Below are 18,571 nucleotides of genomic sequence, written 5' to 3' on the forward strand. Positions count from 1 at the left end.
TTATCTTGGGATAATATATGCAATATGAGAGATTTATTATCAATCTTAGTGGGCCGGTCATTTTTTTCGGTAACACAAAAGGTGTCAGCACAAACCAGCACAATACAAGGGTTTAAAACTTTAAAAATGTAATGTGTTGTAGCCATCAACTAAAAGGTATTCAAATAGTTTCCTTGCAGCTTGAAAACATGAGCGTGTGCGCAACTTAATCAATCAAGTTTTCAATCATATGTTTCAAGGTGAAAAATATTTTTTACAAATATCATTAATTTTTAAGTTTTCTAATCGTTACACCAAATGACCCGAACAAAATGTGCCTTTTCATAAAAATGTCAAAATATAGATTTTTAATGATATGTCAAAATCATGATTTGTTTTTAAAACTTCACACACAGTCTTGCTGGTCTAAAGAGGTTTTGACACATGACAACAACATTGCTGCCTACATATTGGTTACACCACATGACTTTGATTTGGTGTACAAAGGTTTTTCAAAATGAATCATATTTTAAACTAAAATGGTTTCACTGCTTATTTTCTTAAGACATAATAATAAAAGATTATTCAGAACAACTCCTGCCAAACATTTTTACTGTCAATTAACGTACAGTTACACCACATGACATAGACATTACATTTGAATTTATCAAACATGGACAAAAAAACTGAGTGACACTTTATTGACACATTTATAATATATATTATACACTGGAGTTCTACAGTTTAAAAGAGTTTGATAATTTAGTCATAACATAATACCCATTTTGACAGGGCGGAATCCGCACACCCCGCCCCTACTTATAAGCCTGATTAGGGACCGGGTGTGCAGAATCACGAGCCGGCCCCGCCCTCCGCCATGACACCCCCATACTTTGATTTTGAATGATATTTCTATTATTCTAACATGTGGAAAAATAGCAATAATAATGAATTAGTAGGTGTGTACACACTTTTGACAGGTAGTGTATTCTTTGCTAATTGCACTTTCATGCTACACTTTTAAAATGTAGAACCCAAAGGTTATTATGATCAGAGATGAGTTTGCCCTGAAAGGCTGCTCTGGTTGCTAAAAGTGTAACTGCTGTACCTCTGTGAGAACCGAGTGAAGCTTTTTAACCAAGTGAGATATTTCCTGAACTTCCTCCCTCCAAAGATGTGTATGAGTGGGTTCAGACAGCAGTGTGAGTAAGCCAGAACGTGAGTGACACAGTAAATGTTCTCTTCCCACGCTGTCAGATTTAACACAGTGACGCCTAAAATCCTCAAGGAGATGAGGAAGAGGAAGATGTTATAAGGTGCCCAACAGATGAAGAAGCCCATGGCCATGCAGAAGATATTACACACGGCGTGATGCCGGTTCCTGCTTGTGATGCGGCTCTGGTGGATGATGAATGCCATGCGGGTGTAGCAGAATGCAATAACCAGGAATGGCAGCAGAAAAAAGAGAATTATCTGAATAAAATGGCCCAGCAATGTTAACACTGAGTTATCGACTGAAACACACAAGACACCCTGATGACTGTCCACGAGTTCAGAAAAGAACAATTCCGGCAAACTGAAGCCTATGGGGATCAGCCACACCACAGCAGACAAGAGCTGCGCATACAGTCTGCTACGATTCCATACAGATGATGCAAAAACCGGATACACAACAGCTACATATCGATGAACTGTCATGACTGTGAGGAACATCATGTAGCTGTATAGACCTAGGAAGAGACCCCAGGTGAACAACCTGCAGCATACCAGCCCAAAGATCCAGCCCTGGATCTGGTTGATGGTCCAGGGGACCAACGTTATGGTGAAGATCAGGTCAGACGCTGTAAGATGAAGGAGGAAGCGGTCCGCAGAGTTGCCCAAACCCACTTGCTTCAAGAGCACCCAGAGCAGGAAAGTGTTTCCTGATAGACTGATGCAGATGATGATGCTGTAGCATACAGCGATAATCACCCCAGCAGAATTCCCATCTTCTAATGTAATCAAAGGATAATCCACATATGTGTAGTTTATGTCATAATCACTGCTGGAATTAAAGTTCCCCTGTAAAGTCTCTTGATACATCATACCTGTACAATGACAACAACACAAGTTTATCTACATACAGCAATATAATCAAGTGAACATAAAATCGTAAATGAGTTTGATGTTATTCAGTTATGTCATTATTTTCATTCTAAACCCATATGCTTTGATTTGTTCTATGATGCATAAAAGGGGACATTTTTGACAATCATTATGCAACTTTTTTCTATACAACTTCCTTTCAGAGTGACCATTGCCGTCAAGCCCCAGAAAGGACACACACACACACACACACACACACACACACACACACACACACACACACACACACACACACACACACACACACACACACACATGATTATAATTTTTTTATTTTTACATTTTATTGGTTTCACCTTTATTATTTCACCTTTTGTGTTCCTGGTCAAAAATGACTGGCCATTGGAAGCGAATGGATTAGAATACAAAATACAGAAATTATAAATGTTCAGGAAAATCCAGAGCACATACTTGAGCACAAGTCCACGGATGTGGGCGCGCACACACACACACACACACACACAGACACACACACACCTTAAAAGTAGTCAGACACAGTATACTCCAAGTCAGACATTCAATCATAGTTTCAACGAGTTACAACAGAAATTTTGGCATGCTCCTCAAACAAAGCTATTGTACTATTGAATATATCGCTTTAGTCATATGGAGTAATTTATTGGTGCTATACTGGCATTTCTGTCCTATTTTGGAGCTTGAAAGGCACGGTCACTAACTGTCAAAAAGTAGATTCTTAAGATTCTTAAAACAATTATATTTGTGCTCCACAGAAGAAGAAAAGAACAGAAAGCAAGAAACAATCAAAGAAACCAAAAGAAAGTGAGAAACAAACAAAAGATAAAGAAAGAAAACAGAAACAAAGACAGAAAGAAAGAAAAGTTGTCAAAATGAAAGACAATGAATGTTAGACGATAAATACCTTGGTTATGGGTTTTTTTTTATTCTTAAAATATCCTTCCTGTCTCATACAGAGAAACTGAAATCAATCCTGATCTGCAAGTCTCGCTCTTCGGTCACATAAATGCCCGGCCCACTCACATCCAAATTTGCCAGATGCCAATCAAATGGACTTCAAAATTATAAACACAACTCATGAAAAAATTTGTTTTAATACATACTCTTTTTCTTAAAGTTAATCTTTGAACACAGCAAGAACACAAAATATGTTCTACAAAAATACCTAATGCAGAGAAAAAACTATACATTACAAGCTGATCTGATCTTAACCCATAGCAAAGAAAAAACAACAACAATAAGTTATCTTTAATATCTTAATTGTCTCTCAAAGACAACAATTAGATTAAAGGGAAAGTTTCCCCAAAAATGCAAATTCTCTCATCATTTACCTACACTCATGCCATCCCAGATATGTATAATTTTCTTTCTTCTTCAGAACACAAATGAAGATTTTTAGAAGAATATCTCAGCTCTTTAGATACATACAATGCAAGTAAATTGGGTCCAACATTTTGAAGCTCCAAAGGGACATAAAGCATAAAATAAAAACATCTAAAAAATTCCACCGGTATAATCCATGTCTTCTGAAGTCATCCAATTGGTTTTGGGTGAGAAACCGACCAACATATGATACATTTTAGATTTAAATAACAATTTAAATCAGCAGTCTTGGTTGATTGGTCTGTCTAGTGGTCTGCGCATGTGTCAAGCACTCGGAGGTGTAATTGAGCTAGAAATCATGATCGCCAATGAGAATATTAGTAGTGAAAAAAAAAGTTATATTTTGGTCTGTTCTCATATTTGGTCTTTCAGGAGACAAGGATTTATCCACTGGAGTCTTCTGGATTACTTTTATGGTTTTTGGAGCTTGAAAGTGTTGAACACCTATTCACTTGCATTGTAAAATCTTTGTGTTCAGCAGAAGAAAGAAAGTCATTCACATCTGGGATGGCACGAGAGTGGGTATATGATGAGAGAATTTTTGAATGTAGAGCAATTGGAGACGTTTTTGGCTGAATCCTCCTGAGAAAAAGACCATCTCCTCTAGAGTTTATGAGATCTCAACACTGTCTTGAGCTGTGCTCCAATCAAAAATCACTGTTCTCATTAGATTGAAATTCTTCCAAAGGTGTACATTTTCTAGAGCCTTTACGGTAATTCTCAGTATGGATAAACTGCTGAACCGCTGTAGAGGAAAAGAAAAGGCAAATGGATAAAAATTATGAATTTAACGACAAATCTGCGAATATAAATCTGATTATAAGACACTTTTTATAACATGCGTGTAGCATCAGTCTGTGCAACAGTTTGGGTGCGCTCTCGGTCACTATATACATACACGAGTCTACTATTTCTCAAAATGTACATTTTAATTGTACAGTGAGTTGTGCATTCTACTGCAGTATATGGTCTACTTGTAAAAGTGCAGATCTTTAAAAAATATATTGACAAATATTGTCCTATATATGATCATTATAATAATTCTATATCACAATTTCTTGTTTTTAAAAGAACCACACATTTACAAGAATTTTTCTATATATCTATATGTAATGTTTTATTTTTCATGTGTTAATTACAAGTGTCCATAATGTATTAAATAGCATATAGCGAAGTCCGCTCGCCTGATTAATATAAAATAGTAATTCAAATATGTTTTAATAAATTAATAAATAAGAGTGCGGCCCCCTGCTTTCTGGCCCCCTTGCTTTCCAAAGTTGAGTAACCCTGATATAATCTATGCTATCTACATTAATCGTATAGCTTGAAATTCTTCATTGGTGTCTCATTTTATTGTGTCCTATGGAATTTTATGGGGGGGGGAATCTAAGTTGATATTTTTTCTCTAATCACAGCTTAATATGCAGAGACAACTACTGTTAACGCAAAGGCTGATTTCACAGAAAATTAAGATTCTTTGACGTTTCAAAACATTACTCTGTTGGTTTGAGGGAGGACTATCTGTTTTCATCCAATGGAAGACCAGGGGAGAGTTGGGGAAACCTGTTTGAAAAGAGTCCATGTTGAATTTTGCAATTCCATTAAAGTCTCATGAGTTATGAAAGTGAAACCTTTGAGCAATACAAATTTCCTTTGGGAATAAATAAGTTCAAATGGAAGTTTAAAGTCACAGACATTTCATATAGCTTTTACATTGAGTTCAGCTCTGTGGCATTTGCTTGTCTCACACCGCCATTTTCCAGAACCCTTTCAGTCATGTACGGATGAATCCGGGAGTCGCTTTGATCTGTGCCTTCTCTATACCGTCCCGACTGCCTAAGTTCAGGAGAGCAAAATAGGAAGCTGGACACAAGCATTCTGAACTTTCTTCTGAGAAAATACAATGCTGGATTCATGCAGCAGTGGGAAAATGCCAGAATCCTGCTGACGACAAATGCCCCATGCAAATGATAATGCTCACAGAAATCATAGAAGGACGACAACACTATGACAATATGATATGGTCCCCAGCATATAAAGAACGCAATAACAATGCTCAACACCAATATTACAGTCCTGTATTTTTGCCTAGTGGATGTTGACATGAGCGTTAACAGAATTTTGGTGTAGCAGAAAACAATAACCGCAAACGGTAAGAGGAAAAGCAGAATGAGCTGAGTGTAATAACCCACATTATCGTCATACGTAGTGGTGGTTTTACATGCGTAGGTGACGATATGCACTTTCTCTGCCTTCGAGGCCATCGAATCTCTCAGACAAGCCACCAAACTGATGATCCATGCACAAGCACATGCGACTTTTGAACATACGAGCCTTCGACTCCGTGTTAGCCAGTCGCTTCTTACCACCACGACGACGAAACGATCAAGCGTCATGGCCGTCAGAAGAATGAGACTTCCGTAGATGCCTACAAAGTAGGCCCCAGTCACGACCTTGCATGCGATGTTGCCAAAGACCCAATGATGGAGAAGCTCCACACACCAAAAAGGCAATGTCAGGGTGAAGAGTAGATCAAACAGAGCCAAGCAGAACATGAACAGGTTGGTGGCCCTCTTTAGGTCTTCATAGCATGTAAGGGCACACAGGAGGAGACCATTGCCAAGTAGGCTGAGGCAGAAGATAGTGGCATAGCACACCGCTGTGACTTTTTCATAGTCATCAGCTTCACACATTGTAATTAAATCTTCATTTCCATTATAGGAGTCATTTTCAAAGCTGCTGTTGAATGTCATCTCTGCTTTTTGCATTTCTAGAAGAAACAAACATGGTTGGGAGAGAGAAGAGTAGGTATTTTTTAACACTTTGCAAATGCTGATATTTGACTATCAAGCTATATCATGTCGCATGTCTAATTCAATAAAACTTTTACAATAATGCTTAATCAGAATTTATGCCGGTTTCTTTAATCTATAGTTAATGAATAGTTTAAGAACATGACACTTAAGCCTACCTCGATGTCTGTCGGGACCAAAATGTGAATCAGCTGAAGAATTATTGTGCAAGTGACAATTGATGTTGCACTTTGGTCAGTGTCATTTCCTTTTGCTAATGTTAACAGTTTCACAATGAATAAACAAATGTTGCTAGGCTGTGTGTGTGTTGTGTGCTGGGAAATCTATGGAGATGACTGGTAACAGTTGTAAAGATTTACATGAATGCTACAACAGTTCTGACCTTAGTAAAGTTACTTTTGTGGTGTCATCTGATGTAGTCAGGTTTATTCAACCATATTAAAGCTTTTTGGGTTTTATGTTTAAGTTTCAATTAAAAATATATATATATATATGTTTTGATGAGTTGTTCTAACTTGTTTTGGCCACAACTTTTGTGCCTCCTCACCCCCATCCCATAATCTGATTTAAAAAACAATATTCAGTTGTTTTATTTAAAACATTTGTATTAAAAACATAATTAAAAGGATAGTTCACCAAACAATTTTTAATTAACTCATAATTTACTCACCCCATTGTTGTTATTACGTAACCACGTGACTTTCTTTCATTTTCTTAACACAAATGGAGAAATTTTGAAGTGACGTCATACAATGGCAGTGCATGGTGACCACCTCTTCAAATATCAAAAGGACGCAAAAGTATAATTCAGAAGTCTAATTAATTATTGTGACTTATGCATTGTTCTGAAGGCATAAAATAAGGTTTGGGAAGAGACAAACAGAAGCCCAATTTATTATTTAGTGAAAACTTCATCAACCGTTCATTCCCTTTTTGCGTTAATGAGAGTGCACGAGAGCAGCAATTCACACATCCCTTGCTCGTGAAATGGGGGCGTTCAAGCAAGATACATTTTTTTTTGATACAACTGGACCCCCAGATATAATAAAAACAGAGAACACAACACAGCTGTATACAAACCGAAGAGTTTGAAGTCAAAGGGGAGAGGAAACAGAGTCCTGCAACGGGTCGCGTACCCGCGGGTACCCGCATAAAAGTGTCTAAAACGGGTGGATTGTGACATTCCTAAAATTCACGGGCGGGGATGCGGGTGGATTATGAACTCCTTGCGGGCGGGTAGTAGCGGATGAAAAATATGTGCAATATTTGTGTCTAAATTACCATTACATATTCGCAACAATGATATGACCTTTGGACCCATTACGTCACTGCGACAGTGCGACTTTCATTGATGCTTCTCGTAGCCTAGTTGGAGCGTTGCAGGAGTAGCTATGGATGAAGTAAAAGTAAAGTTGGCGAGCGGAGTATATAAAATTGTTGACAACGAGTCTTTAAAGGCAAAATCGGATGTGTGGAGAAAGTGTGGTGTAATACGTGATCAGGAAAATAACATCATAAGCGGATTTGCGGCTTGCAAAACATGCCATAAAGTTTTGCCGTTTGATAGCCGGAAGCTGGGCACGTCTTCTCTTAGGAAGCATGTCGAGACTTGCAGGAGCACAGCAGGGGTTTCCAGTGCTACAATTGACAGGTATTTTGCCAAAGGGTACAAACCTCCAAGAGGGGAAGACAAGGAGGCGATAACACAATTGGCTGTGCAATTTGTGTGCCGAGACATTAGATCATTTGAGACTGTGTGCGGCGATGGATTTTTGGAACTGGCACAGGGCTTAATTGACACTGGGGCACGAGCTGGCCTTGTGGACACGCGTCAGCTTCTGCCCGATCCAACTACTGTCTCCCGTAGGATCACTACATATGCCGAGGATAAAAGACAAGGCATAATTCCGGAGCTGAGGGAACAATTGACCGAGAGCAACGGGGCTGTGACGCTGGATTTGTGGACGGATGATTTCCGAAAAATTGGATATCTCTGTGTGACAATACATTACATTAAAAGCAATTGGGAACTGCAGGAGCGAGTGCTCTGCACAGCTGAATGGGACAGCAATTTACGTAAAACAGCTGACAACCTCAGGCCAGCCATCGTCCAAGCACTCCACAAATTTGGACTGGATGAGTTCTTTACCAAACTAGTGTACGTAACTGACAGAGTTGCAAACATTGTTGCGGCCCTCCGCACAGCCACGAGATTGAGTTGCGCAGCACATATCCTGAACACAGTATTGCATACCACACTTGAGAAACCTGCTGGGGACGATTTGTTTGGCGAAGAGGTATCTGGTGTCATTGAGTCTGCTAAGTCTCTTGTGACTTACTTTAAGCAGTCACATCTCCAGAATCGTCTGCAAAAAACACTGAAAGCATCCGTGGAGACGCGATGGAACTCCCTTCACACGATGCTGGACTCCATTAGCAGCCACTACGATGCCATCCGTGCTCTTCTGGAGGAACGTGACGAAGAACACCGTTTAAACTGCATGAGCAAGGAGACTTTGCATGACATTGTGAATTTTTTGGCACGATTCAAAGAAGCCACCAAAGCCCTGGAAGCATCCAAAACTCCGACCATCCACTTGACAGCTGTGTGGTTGGAGCGCCTCAGACGTCACCTTCAGCCGTCTTCTACCAACAGTCTGATATTGTCATCGCTTAAAGAAAAATGCCTCAAGATTTTAACTGAGAAATTTGTGCTGCATCTCTTGCATAAGCTGGCAATGTTCTTGCATTCAAAGTTGAAAGCCTGAAGCTGCTGGGAGACCATGGTGAAATTATGGGAGTTCATAGCGAAGCACGGCGTCTTGTGAAAGTTAAGCTATTCAATCACAAACTTATATGCTACTTGTCTTTAATAATTAACAATTATTGTTAATGGGCAAATTAATAATTTAGTGAAATATATACATCCATGTGTCTATTTCTTTTAAATAGAACTCGAGGAGAAACGCGAAGATCTGCTACCATGCCACAGCATCTCGGCAGGCCCAGCTGCGAAGAGAGTTCGTTTGGTTTCAACAGCTGATTGTTTGTCAGACGTAGAGGACTCCAGCGATGACACTGTGCTGCCCGAGGATGAGGTCTCTGCATACATCGAGTTCAAGCCACCCAAGGGGGATCCTTTCGATGTTTTGTTGTGGTGGAAGGAGCATGCGAAAACATTTCCCAACCTGACAATGATTGCGCGGAATGTTCTCTCCATCCCAGCATCGAGCGCTGCGAGTGAGAGAGACTTTTCCATGGCTGGATTTGTAATTCAAGAACGAAGAACGCAACTTAAACCTGGGACTGTGGACGATATCCTTTTCCTGCACAGTAACCTTAAGAGAAAGTAAATGCATAGGCATAGGCTATTGTTTGTGAGCGACAGGCTCAGGTAGGTTGTATTTTTTTCTTGTTCTTTTTTTACATTTTTTATTAATAGGTCTATTTGCGTTATCAGGTTCCATAGCCTATTTAGGTGCCGATGTAGGCTACTTGAATGGCGCAAAACAAAGCGCACTTTAACCTGTTTCATTTGCCCATTCATGAGGCTATTGTGATGTTGAGAGAGGTGCGAGATAAAAAATAAATCACTTTAATTGGAATGATTTTAGTGTGTGTGAGTTATCGCGGGCACGGGTCAAATATTAACGGGTCTGGGCGGGTGCGGATTTAATTTTGATATTATCACGGGTGACGGGTCGGATCTGGTGCTGAACCTTGCGGGTACGGGCGGGGGCGGGTCTCCAAAAATGGACCTGTGCAGGACTCTCAGAGGAAATATCCTTACCCAGTTGGATTTCAGAAGACTCTGAAATCAAACTGAGATGGAGAATGTTAGCCAGGCGCAACACGGCACGCGATTAAAGTTATCTTTTTATGTTAATCTGAGATTTGTCCTACAGCTGCGACAAGCAACGAGAGATTCTGTCAATCGTTTGTTTTTCTTTTTGCAGCGTCACGTCGGGTAGCTCCATCCTGTGAACTGGCACCAGTCCAAAATCATTCTGTTAAACTTATATTGAAGATAGCATCTCACTAGCTGGTTAAAAACTACTTCTTTTGTCTGAAAATGTTACACCTACTGACTGTTTCGCTGAGGTCTTGCTCTCTTCAGTCTGAGTTTTGTCACACACACACCGGTTCAGAATGGAGAAGATGTGACAGACATTCCCGCTCTCTCCGCCTTTCTCTTCGGTTCTTCCAGTTCAATTTGGGTTAGCAAAACATCCAAAACCTCCAAAACACTGCGGTCCTCTGTACTCTCTGCCTGACTGTAGCTTCTGAATGTGTACGTGTGGCTCTATCAACCTTCTACATCTCTGTTTTATTTCTGAAAACTCAGTTCATACAATTCGGTTTATACAAATATGGCTGGACAGAGATATGTGTCTATTCTTTGACTTCTCAATCTCTCTCTCTCTCTCTCTCTCTCTCTCTCTCTCTAAACAACAGAGTGTGTTTAATCATTGCATCCAAGGTAATATGAATCGGGTATACAGCTACCTCTTGTTGTGACTATAAATAAGTGAAATAATACAGACATATGGCTGACTGAAACAACAGCCGCTATTACCTGTTTTCTGCACATTTTTACTAGTGCTGAATGAAAATATAATGAACTTAGAATGTACAACACACATTCTGTTCCTAATTTTTTTACATAACCTGTCTGGATTGCTTGAGTTAGCATGCCATCTCGCTTTTTATTATTTTAATCAAAATTCTGGATCGTCTGACCTCATATGTATTACATACTGTAGGTAGACTACTGATGATTTGTCAGTGTCTTATATGTTATGTTTATTTTCAGGTAGACCACATTACCTTCATGATAATATAAATCTGGGCTCCATCTATATACTTAAGAGAATGTTCTGTAATATGTGCATTGTACCCCTTACTAAAATTAGATTCAGTATTCCGTTATAGTTACCTTTGTTTTGCATGTAATGCATGCATGAACAGGGTTGGATGGGTTACTTCTGAAATGTATTTCACTACAGATTACAGAATACATGTAATTTGAAATGTATTCCATTAGATTACGCGAGGTCAGTAACGTATTCTAAATACTTTGGATTACTTCTTCAGCACTGGTAGATTTTTTCACTTGTTTTGACTATAAAATCTCTGCCAGTACAGTAAGACAAAATACACATGTTAAAAATACATTCTCTGAAAAACCGAAATATCTTCTGCAGTGTTGTTTCTAAAACAAGATCAATCAAACTGATCTTGTTTTAAGGATTTTTTGATATTTTTACAGGAAAACAATACAAAAATTATTATCAAGAATATGATATTTGCCCATTGTTCAAGACGTGATCATCACAGATGTTTTGTATTTTAAACAGATCACAAAACCACACTGAATGAGAGATGTTTACTGTGATGTTCCACTGAGATTGGCCGTGCTATGGATCAACTGCGGACTGTGTTATCTGGTGAATAATTTGAATGGCCTTCTCAGCAGATTCGTTCAATGCGAATTGCCAAGGAGCAAAGAAATGACGTTCTGCACATTATAAAAATAGGCTATAGATATTTACTACTATATACTGTATGTATAACATAATGGATATACGTGTATTTGTTATTTCATTTAAAATTACTTTTTTTAGCATGTTTCCATCATTGTCCAAGAGAGAGAGATGGATTACATCAACGTTGCATTCCCAAATATCATCCTCAAATTTTGCCATCTGAATTTCTCAACTCGCATTCAACAACCTGAATATTGAGACCTGAATTTCACGACCGGAAATACACACCTTGAATAATAAAAACTTGAATTTCACAACCTGGATTTTTTAGGTGAATTCATATTATTAACAAAAATTAACAGCTACATTTTTTGGTAACATCCAATTACACCCAGTCTTTTTTCAAATTCGAGTTCTGATGGTGGTTTAGGGTTAGAGGTAAGATTAACAGTTTAACTACAAATGTAATTAAATTACATAATAAGTTCATTGTATCAAATGCTTAAAAGGATAGTTCACCCAAAAATGTAAATTCTTTCAACATTTACTTTCCCCCATGCCATCCCAGATGTGTATGCATGGATCAAATTCAAGGCTCTGATGCTGGCATTCAGAAAAGTTACAGGGTCTGCCCCAGCATACCTAAAATAACCATCGATAACTAACACGATTTCACAGACCACATCTCAAAGATAGTAAGATCATGTAGATTTACACTCTATAATATCAGGAAGATAAGACCCTTCCTCTCTGAACATGCCATACAACTTCTTGTTCAGTCACTTGTCATAACTAGACTGGACTACTGTAATGCTCTCATTGCAGGCCTCCCTGCATTTGCAATTAGACCCCTGCAAATGATCCAGAATGCAGCAACATGTCTCATCTTCAACAAAACATAGAGAGTGCATGTTACACCACTCATTGTCTCTCTCCACTGGCTGCCGGTTGATGCAGACTTGTTGTTCCAACTCAAAGAGGCACCAAAACACTTTCCCAGACTTTCGTTTTTAGAAAAGTATTTCAGTTCTGTATGTCCCTTACAATATGACTCACATGGTTAAATCTACAGTATATCTTCAGAAGCGGTATGACAGATGTGGGTGAGAATCAGATCAACATTTAAGTCCTTTTTTTAACCTTAACCCATTTTTCTCTTTCACTTTTAAATCTGAACGCCACATGTGGTGCCTGTTCAGTTTCACTTTCACATCCTAAACTGAAAGTGGAGATTTAGAGATAAAAAGGACTTACATTTTTATCTGTTTCTCACCCACATTTATCATATAGTTTTGTGAAGATATGTATTTAACCACTGGAGTCATTTGGATTACTTTAATGTTTCCTTTAGGTGATTTTTGGAGCTACAAAGGTCTGATCACTATTTACTTGCATTGGACATACAGAGCTGATATATTCTTCTAAAAATCTTAATTTGGGTTCTGCTGAATAAAGCAAGTTAAGTCATTCACATTTGGGATTGCATGATGGTGAGTAAATGATGAGAGAATTTTCATTTTTGGGTAAACTAACAACACCACAGTGCCTGATCAAATCTTGGCCTGTTTGGCCGATATCTCGGCCTGGATGAAGGAACACCACTTGCAACTTAAACCAGTGAAGACGGAGCTCCTCGACACAACATCACTGTGCAGCTGGGTTCAACTACAATAACGCTTTCAAAAACTGTCCGAAATCTAGGGGTAACCATCGATAACTAACTCAGTTTCACAGACCACATCTCAAAGACTAGTAAGATCATGTAGATTTACACTCTACAATAGGAAGATAAGACCCTTCCTCTCTGAACAGCCACACACCTTCTTGTTCAGTCACTTGTCATAACTAGTCTGGACTACTCTCATTGCAGACCTCCCTGCATGTGCAATTAGACCCCTGCAAATGATCCAGAATGCAGCAACACATCTCGTCTTCAACAAACCATAGAGAGTGCATGTTACACCACTCATTGTCTCTCTCCACTGGCTGCCGGTTGATGCACGGATCAAATTCAAGGCTCTGATGCTGGCATTCAGAACAGTTACAGGGTCTGGTCCAGCATACCTAAAATCATTTCTGCAGAGCTATGTTCCCACCAGAAGCCTGCAGTCTGATAATGAGTGGCGCCTTGTTGTTCCAACTCAAAGAGGCACCAAAACACTTTCCCAGACTTTCGGTTTCACTGTCCCTCGTTGGTGGAATGACCTTCCCAACTCCATCCGTGAAGCTGATTCACTCTCTGTCTTCAAAAAAATGGCTAAAAACACATCTTTTCCATGAGCACTAAATAATAATAATAATATATATTATTAATAATATATATTCTTGTTGCACTCTAATCTGTCTTGGATACTACTATTCTGATGCTACTGAAACTTTGTAATACAGCACTTTTTGTACTGCTGTCTCCTTAAATCTTCTTTTGATCAAAGCATCTGCCAAATGAATAAATGTAAATGTAACTATCCCTTTACAGTTAGAGCACAGTTACAAAATGAATATGTCCAACGTAGAGAACCAAATGAGATATTCAATAAATCTCATTTATTGGATGATTTTCTTTCTTACATCTAGAGTTATTAATTTGCATTATGTTCATGCATGATTCTACCAGAAACACAAATGAACAATGATGAATGATCTAAGGGATTCCACGTTAGATCATACACATTAATAGTCTCATGAGATTCAAAAGACTTCACTCATTTGCAGTCATTGTTTATGCTGTTCTTAAACATGTGACCTTGTAGAACAAATAACTAAAGGATGCTGAATCAGCCAACCACACATGATTGCACATATGTGGAGAACTGAAGCATAACATAGACCACAGAACTGCTGTAGACTAGACTATGTTAGAGAAACTGACAGTGAGTAATACTTGTAGTGTTTGTGGTTGATAATGACAGAAGTGACAGCAACAACACCTAGACACATTTTGCAGTGACATAAACCATGCACATATTTTCAAAAAGCATTGTTCACCTTATTACAAGCTATTACATTGTTATTACATTGTTCACATATGACAAACGTAAGGTATATACAAATGCAGTATGTACAGGTAAATATATTATGTTGTTCAAATTTCACAAGTAAAGATACATGCAGAAAATGCACAGAAATGTATAAAACAAAGCAAATGTGTAATGCAAATTAAATTGACAAAACATGATGCCTATATAATAATGCAAACAAAAGTCATTCATATTTGTTACTTTAAAAAAGCATGCTTGACTTTGATATTAAACACTTTTTTTAAACATGCATTCAAAATAATCAGGATCTTCTTTACATTATTTGTTTAAAGCTATTGTTGGTTGTTTCTTATTTCTGTGATAAAATATTACAAGCACGAGGAGCTAATACATGGATATTTCTTCACCATTCGAGTAAATAAGCCTGCTGTGTCAATTCTGAGGCTCTCTGCCCTTCTTACAGACAGTCAATAACATTTTCTTCAGGTGGTTTCTGAATTTGTTCCCTACAAAGACGTAAAACACGGGATTCAGGCAGCAGTGAGAGAAAGCCACCATCTGAGAGATGCACATCAAGTAGTCTACAGTGACACTGACATTGCATTCATAGAAAGGATATATTTTCCATGAGATCAGAGAGTCCAGAAATATGGCCACATTGTACGGTCCCCATCCAAGGACAAAAAACACCACAATGCAGACGATTAAACATACAGTCTTGTTGCGAGTGTGAGATGTTGGTCGAAGCAGTCCTCCTAGGATCCCAAAGTAGCAAAAAGTAATGATAGCGAATGCGACAATAAAAAGGGAATTTTGCAAGTATGTACTCATGAGTTTCCAATTAATATGGTCCTCGAAATCACAGAACTGGAATACAACCGTACTGTTGGACTCATTGGAGTTGGAAACAACTGTATTGAACTTGGCTTGTGGCACGGCAGCGCAAAGACTGGTGATCCAGATGACAGCAGATGTTACATAACAGTGCAGACTTTTCCTTGATATGACCACTGACATGGGGTAAACCACAGCCACGTAGCGGTGCACAGATAAAACCGTCAGGAAAATGATGCTGCTGTAATATCCCGTGTAGAACACAAAGTTAACCACTTTACAAGCGGGATCTCCAAAAGTCCAGCCGTACATGTAGTAGTATGCCCAAAAGGGCAGGCCAAAGGTGAAGATCAAATCGGAGAGAGCCAGGTTAAACAGATATGTGTTGGTCAGGGATTTGAGATTTTCGTATTTCAAAAGAACCCATAAGACCAATGTGTTTCCCACACAGCTGAACACAGTGACTATGGTGAAAACGATTGGAGTGACAGCTGCGGCAAACTGGATCACATTTGTCTTGTTACATACGTCGTCTGGATAGTCATTGTCTGTGTCATTTTTAATGGTAGACATTGTCTGCTCACTTTCATTCATCAAATGTGTAAATGATGTGACGATGGACTCTTTGGAAATGTTGCAAAATGTGCACCTGAGGAACAAATAAATATTTCATTTTTGTATTTCTTACGATATTAAAATCAGTGTACCGACTATTTGCAATAAATGCAAATGTTAATGCAAATATAGATATTCTTACCTTTTTTCCAAAGAGTGTTGACGAACTACTGAAACCCTCCTCATGTGTGATTGTTCCTATGAGAGCTCAAACTTCCCAATAATGATGCACAGATCCCCCATTTTCAAACACAAAACCCATTACAGTCCCATTTTTGGTTTTCTGTTCCCACACAACATCAATAAGTGAGCAAGATCAGGAGAGGCCTTTGCATTTGACAAAGCACTTGACACAAAAAAAGATGCATCAGTCACATTTTGTGCATCATTCATATGCCAACTTTTGTTTAATCAGATATGCACTCATTTAGCACTTTATTATGAACACCTGTATACCTACTCATTGATGTGATTATCGAATCAGCCAATCGTGTGACAGCAGTGCATAAAATCATGCAGAAATGGGTCAGGAGCTTCAGTAAATGTTCACATCAACCATCTGAATGGGGAACAAATTTGATCTCAGTGATTTCAACCATGGCATGATTGTTGGTGCCAGATGGGCTGGTTTGAGTATTTCCGTAACTTTCTGAGTATTTCCGAGTTTACGCAGAATGGTGCTAAATACATAAAACATCCAGTGAGCGGCAGTTACGTGGATGGAAACGCCATGTTGATGAGAAATGTCAATGGAGAATGGCTAGACTGGTTCGAGCTGACAGAAAGGCTACAGTAACTCAGATAACCACTCTGTACAATTGTAGTGAGCAGAAAAGCATCTCAGAATGCACAACATGTCGAAACTTGAGGCGGATGGGCTACAACAGCAGAAGATCATGTCGAGCCCTTTATTAGGACCATAGTGGTCCTAGTAAAGTGCTCAGTGTGTGTATTAAGCATCATATAATAGGGTACAATGGGCCTAAAGGCCCTGCGGGGTTAATGGCACTTTTAATTTTATTTTCTCCCAAAAACACTAAACAGCAACAAAAAACAACCAAAGTACTTTCCTTAACAACTGTTCGTCACCGTACACTGCACATTTTTCCTAATGAAATTTGATGTAATATTTAATCATTTTTAAAATGTTGCAAATTTATTTAGCTAATGAGAATCACTGAAATGATCACATTTATTTTAAGACAACATTTTTATATTGATAATTTTCTGTTTTTTTCAAGGTGATTGAATCAAAGGTTTTTAATAACAGTCCAATAATTGAAATTATAGTATTTTGGGTAAAAATCCCCTGTTGCAGAGGCTAAAGGCCCCTTTAAATCACATCAAGTGCACTGAATTTTTTTTAACTTGCAACTGTAAACTCACAGATCTATTTTCTCTTTAAAAAATGACTTTTGTTGGTGTAATTGAATTTGTCAGTTTGATTTATTCAGATTAATGGACATTTTTACTTTAATTAAACCTGTTAATTTCGCTGTTACTACGTGAAGCACATTTTTAGGTTACCTGACTTTTTTTTTTTTTTACAGTGCATGGGGCACTGTAAAAAATATATTTATATTTGTTATGCAAAATGTTAAAAGTGGGCTCATACTGACTGATCCAGTTACAGTGGAGATTCATTTGCTTATAGAATACTTGAGATGTTATGAAATGTCAAATGTGACTGAAATTAACAGAAAAATGTGCTTAATATTAATAAGCATAACCTAATCTAAATTTGTCACTCAAAAAAAGCATCTTTCTGTCTCCAAAGTATTTGCATGAGTTGAGTTTTTTTTTTGTGTGTTTTTTACACAAACAAACACACAAAAGAATTCTAATCAAAAAACCTTCCGTTAATATATATTTTCACACAAATGATGTTGGTCCATACATTTTCTATAAAAGGATCCCCTCTTTATACATTTATTGACTGTAAAACGCTTATATGTGTCTCTTTCATATAGAATACAATATTAAATAATCAATAAATAAAATACACAAAAATATTGCAACTGTTCGTTGAAGCCTCTCTGAATTTTGATGGTTACACGCAAACAAGGTTATTTATTATATTATTTTGACGTTATTTATTGGACATGTACGTTAAATGCTGTAATCTGTTTGGAATTTAGAGTTCATACTGTTCACGTGATACTTTTGTCTGTTTACTGCGTTCTTACCGCGCAACCAAACTAGCTGCACTCCCGAACCAATCAGCCATCGCGTTCAACATCTGCCGCTTCTGATTGGACCAGAATGCTGTCATTTAATATTAGTGACCGCCCCACCGAAACGGCAGCAGGGTTGTATTTACTGTAAATAATCGATGTGGAAGATCTACTTTCTTAACGAAGTA

The 18,571-nt window shown here is 38.2% G+C and overlaps 3 protein-coding genes and 1 pseudogene across 4 annotated transcripts in view; 1 reads left to right on the forward strand and 3 right to left on the reverse strand.

The window, feature by feature from the left end:
• Window positions 1–293: 293 nt before the first annotated feature.
• Window positions 294–3,100, reverse strand: xcr1b.3 (chemokine (C motif) receptor 1b, duplicate 3). The gene is made up of 2 exons (XM_052133983.1): window positions 3,005–3,100; window positions 294–2,066 (listed from the first exon to the last, which is right to left on the reverse strand). Exon 2 carries the CDS (start codon window positions 2,062–2,064, stop codon window positions 1,030–1,032), a length of 1,035 nt encoding a protein of 344 aa, XP_051989943.1. The 5' UTR covers window positions 2,065–2,066; window positions 3,005–3,100; the 3' UTR covers window positions 294–1,029.
• Window positions 3,101–5,192: 2,092 nt separating this feature from the next.
• Window positions 5,193–6,549, reverse strand: LOC127649069 (chemokine XC receptor 1-like). The gene is made up of 2 exons (XM_052133982.1): window positions 6,455–6,549; window positions 5,193–6,253 (listed from the first exon to the last, which is right to left on the reverse strand). The coding sequence occupies exon 2, from the start codon at window positions 6,249–6,251 to the stop codon at window positions 5,193–5,195; it is 1,059 nt and encodes a 352-aa protein (XP_051989942.1). The 5' UTR covers window positions 6,252–6,253; window positions 6,455–6,549.
• An 8,595-nt stretch (window positions 6,550–15,144) lies between these two features.
• LOC127649742 (chemokine XC receptor 1-like) lies at window positions 15,145–16,167 on the reverse strand (annotated as a pseudogene).
• A 2,325-nt stretch (window positions 16,168–18,492) lies between these two features.
• Window positions 18,493–18,571, forward strand: part of fyco1b (FYVE and coiled-coil domain autophagy adaptor 1b) — a 29,367-nt gene continuing 29,288 nt past the window's right edge. For both annotated transcript variants that reach the window (XM_052133954.1, XM_052133955.1), the window contains exon 1: window positions 18,493–18,568. The gene's annotated coding sequence lies outside the window, so the exon portion shown is untranslated. The remainder of the gene's footprint in view (window positions 18,569–18,571) is intronic.

The sequence above is a fragment of the Xyrauchen texanus genome, chromosome 9 (genome assembly GCF_025860055.1).
Source record: "Xyrauchen texanus isolate HMW12.3.18 chromosome 9, RBS_HiC_50CHRs, whole genome shotgun sequence".
NCBI lineage: Eukaryota > Metazoa > Chordata > Actinopteri > Cypriniformes > Catostomidae > Xyrauchen > Xyrauchen texanus.

Coding starts and splice junctions, on each gene's coding strand:
- xcr1b.3 (XM_052133983.1), bottom strand. CDS start 2,064: ATGATGTATCAAGAGACTTTACAGGGGAACTTTAATTCCAGCAGTGAT.
- LOC127649069 (XM_052133982.1), bottom strand. CDS start 6,251: ATGCAAAAAGCAGAGATGACATTCAACAGCAGCTTTGAAAATGACTCC.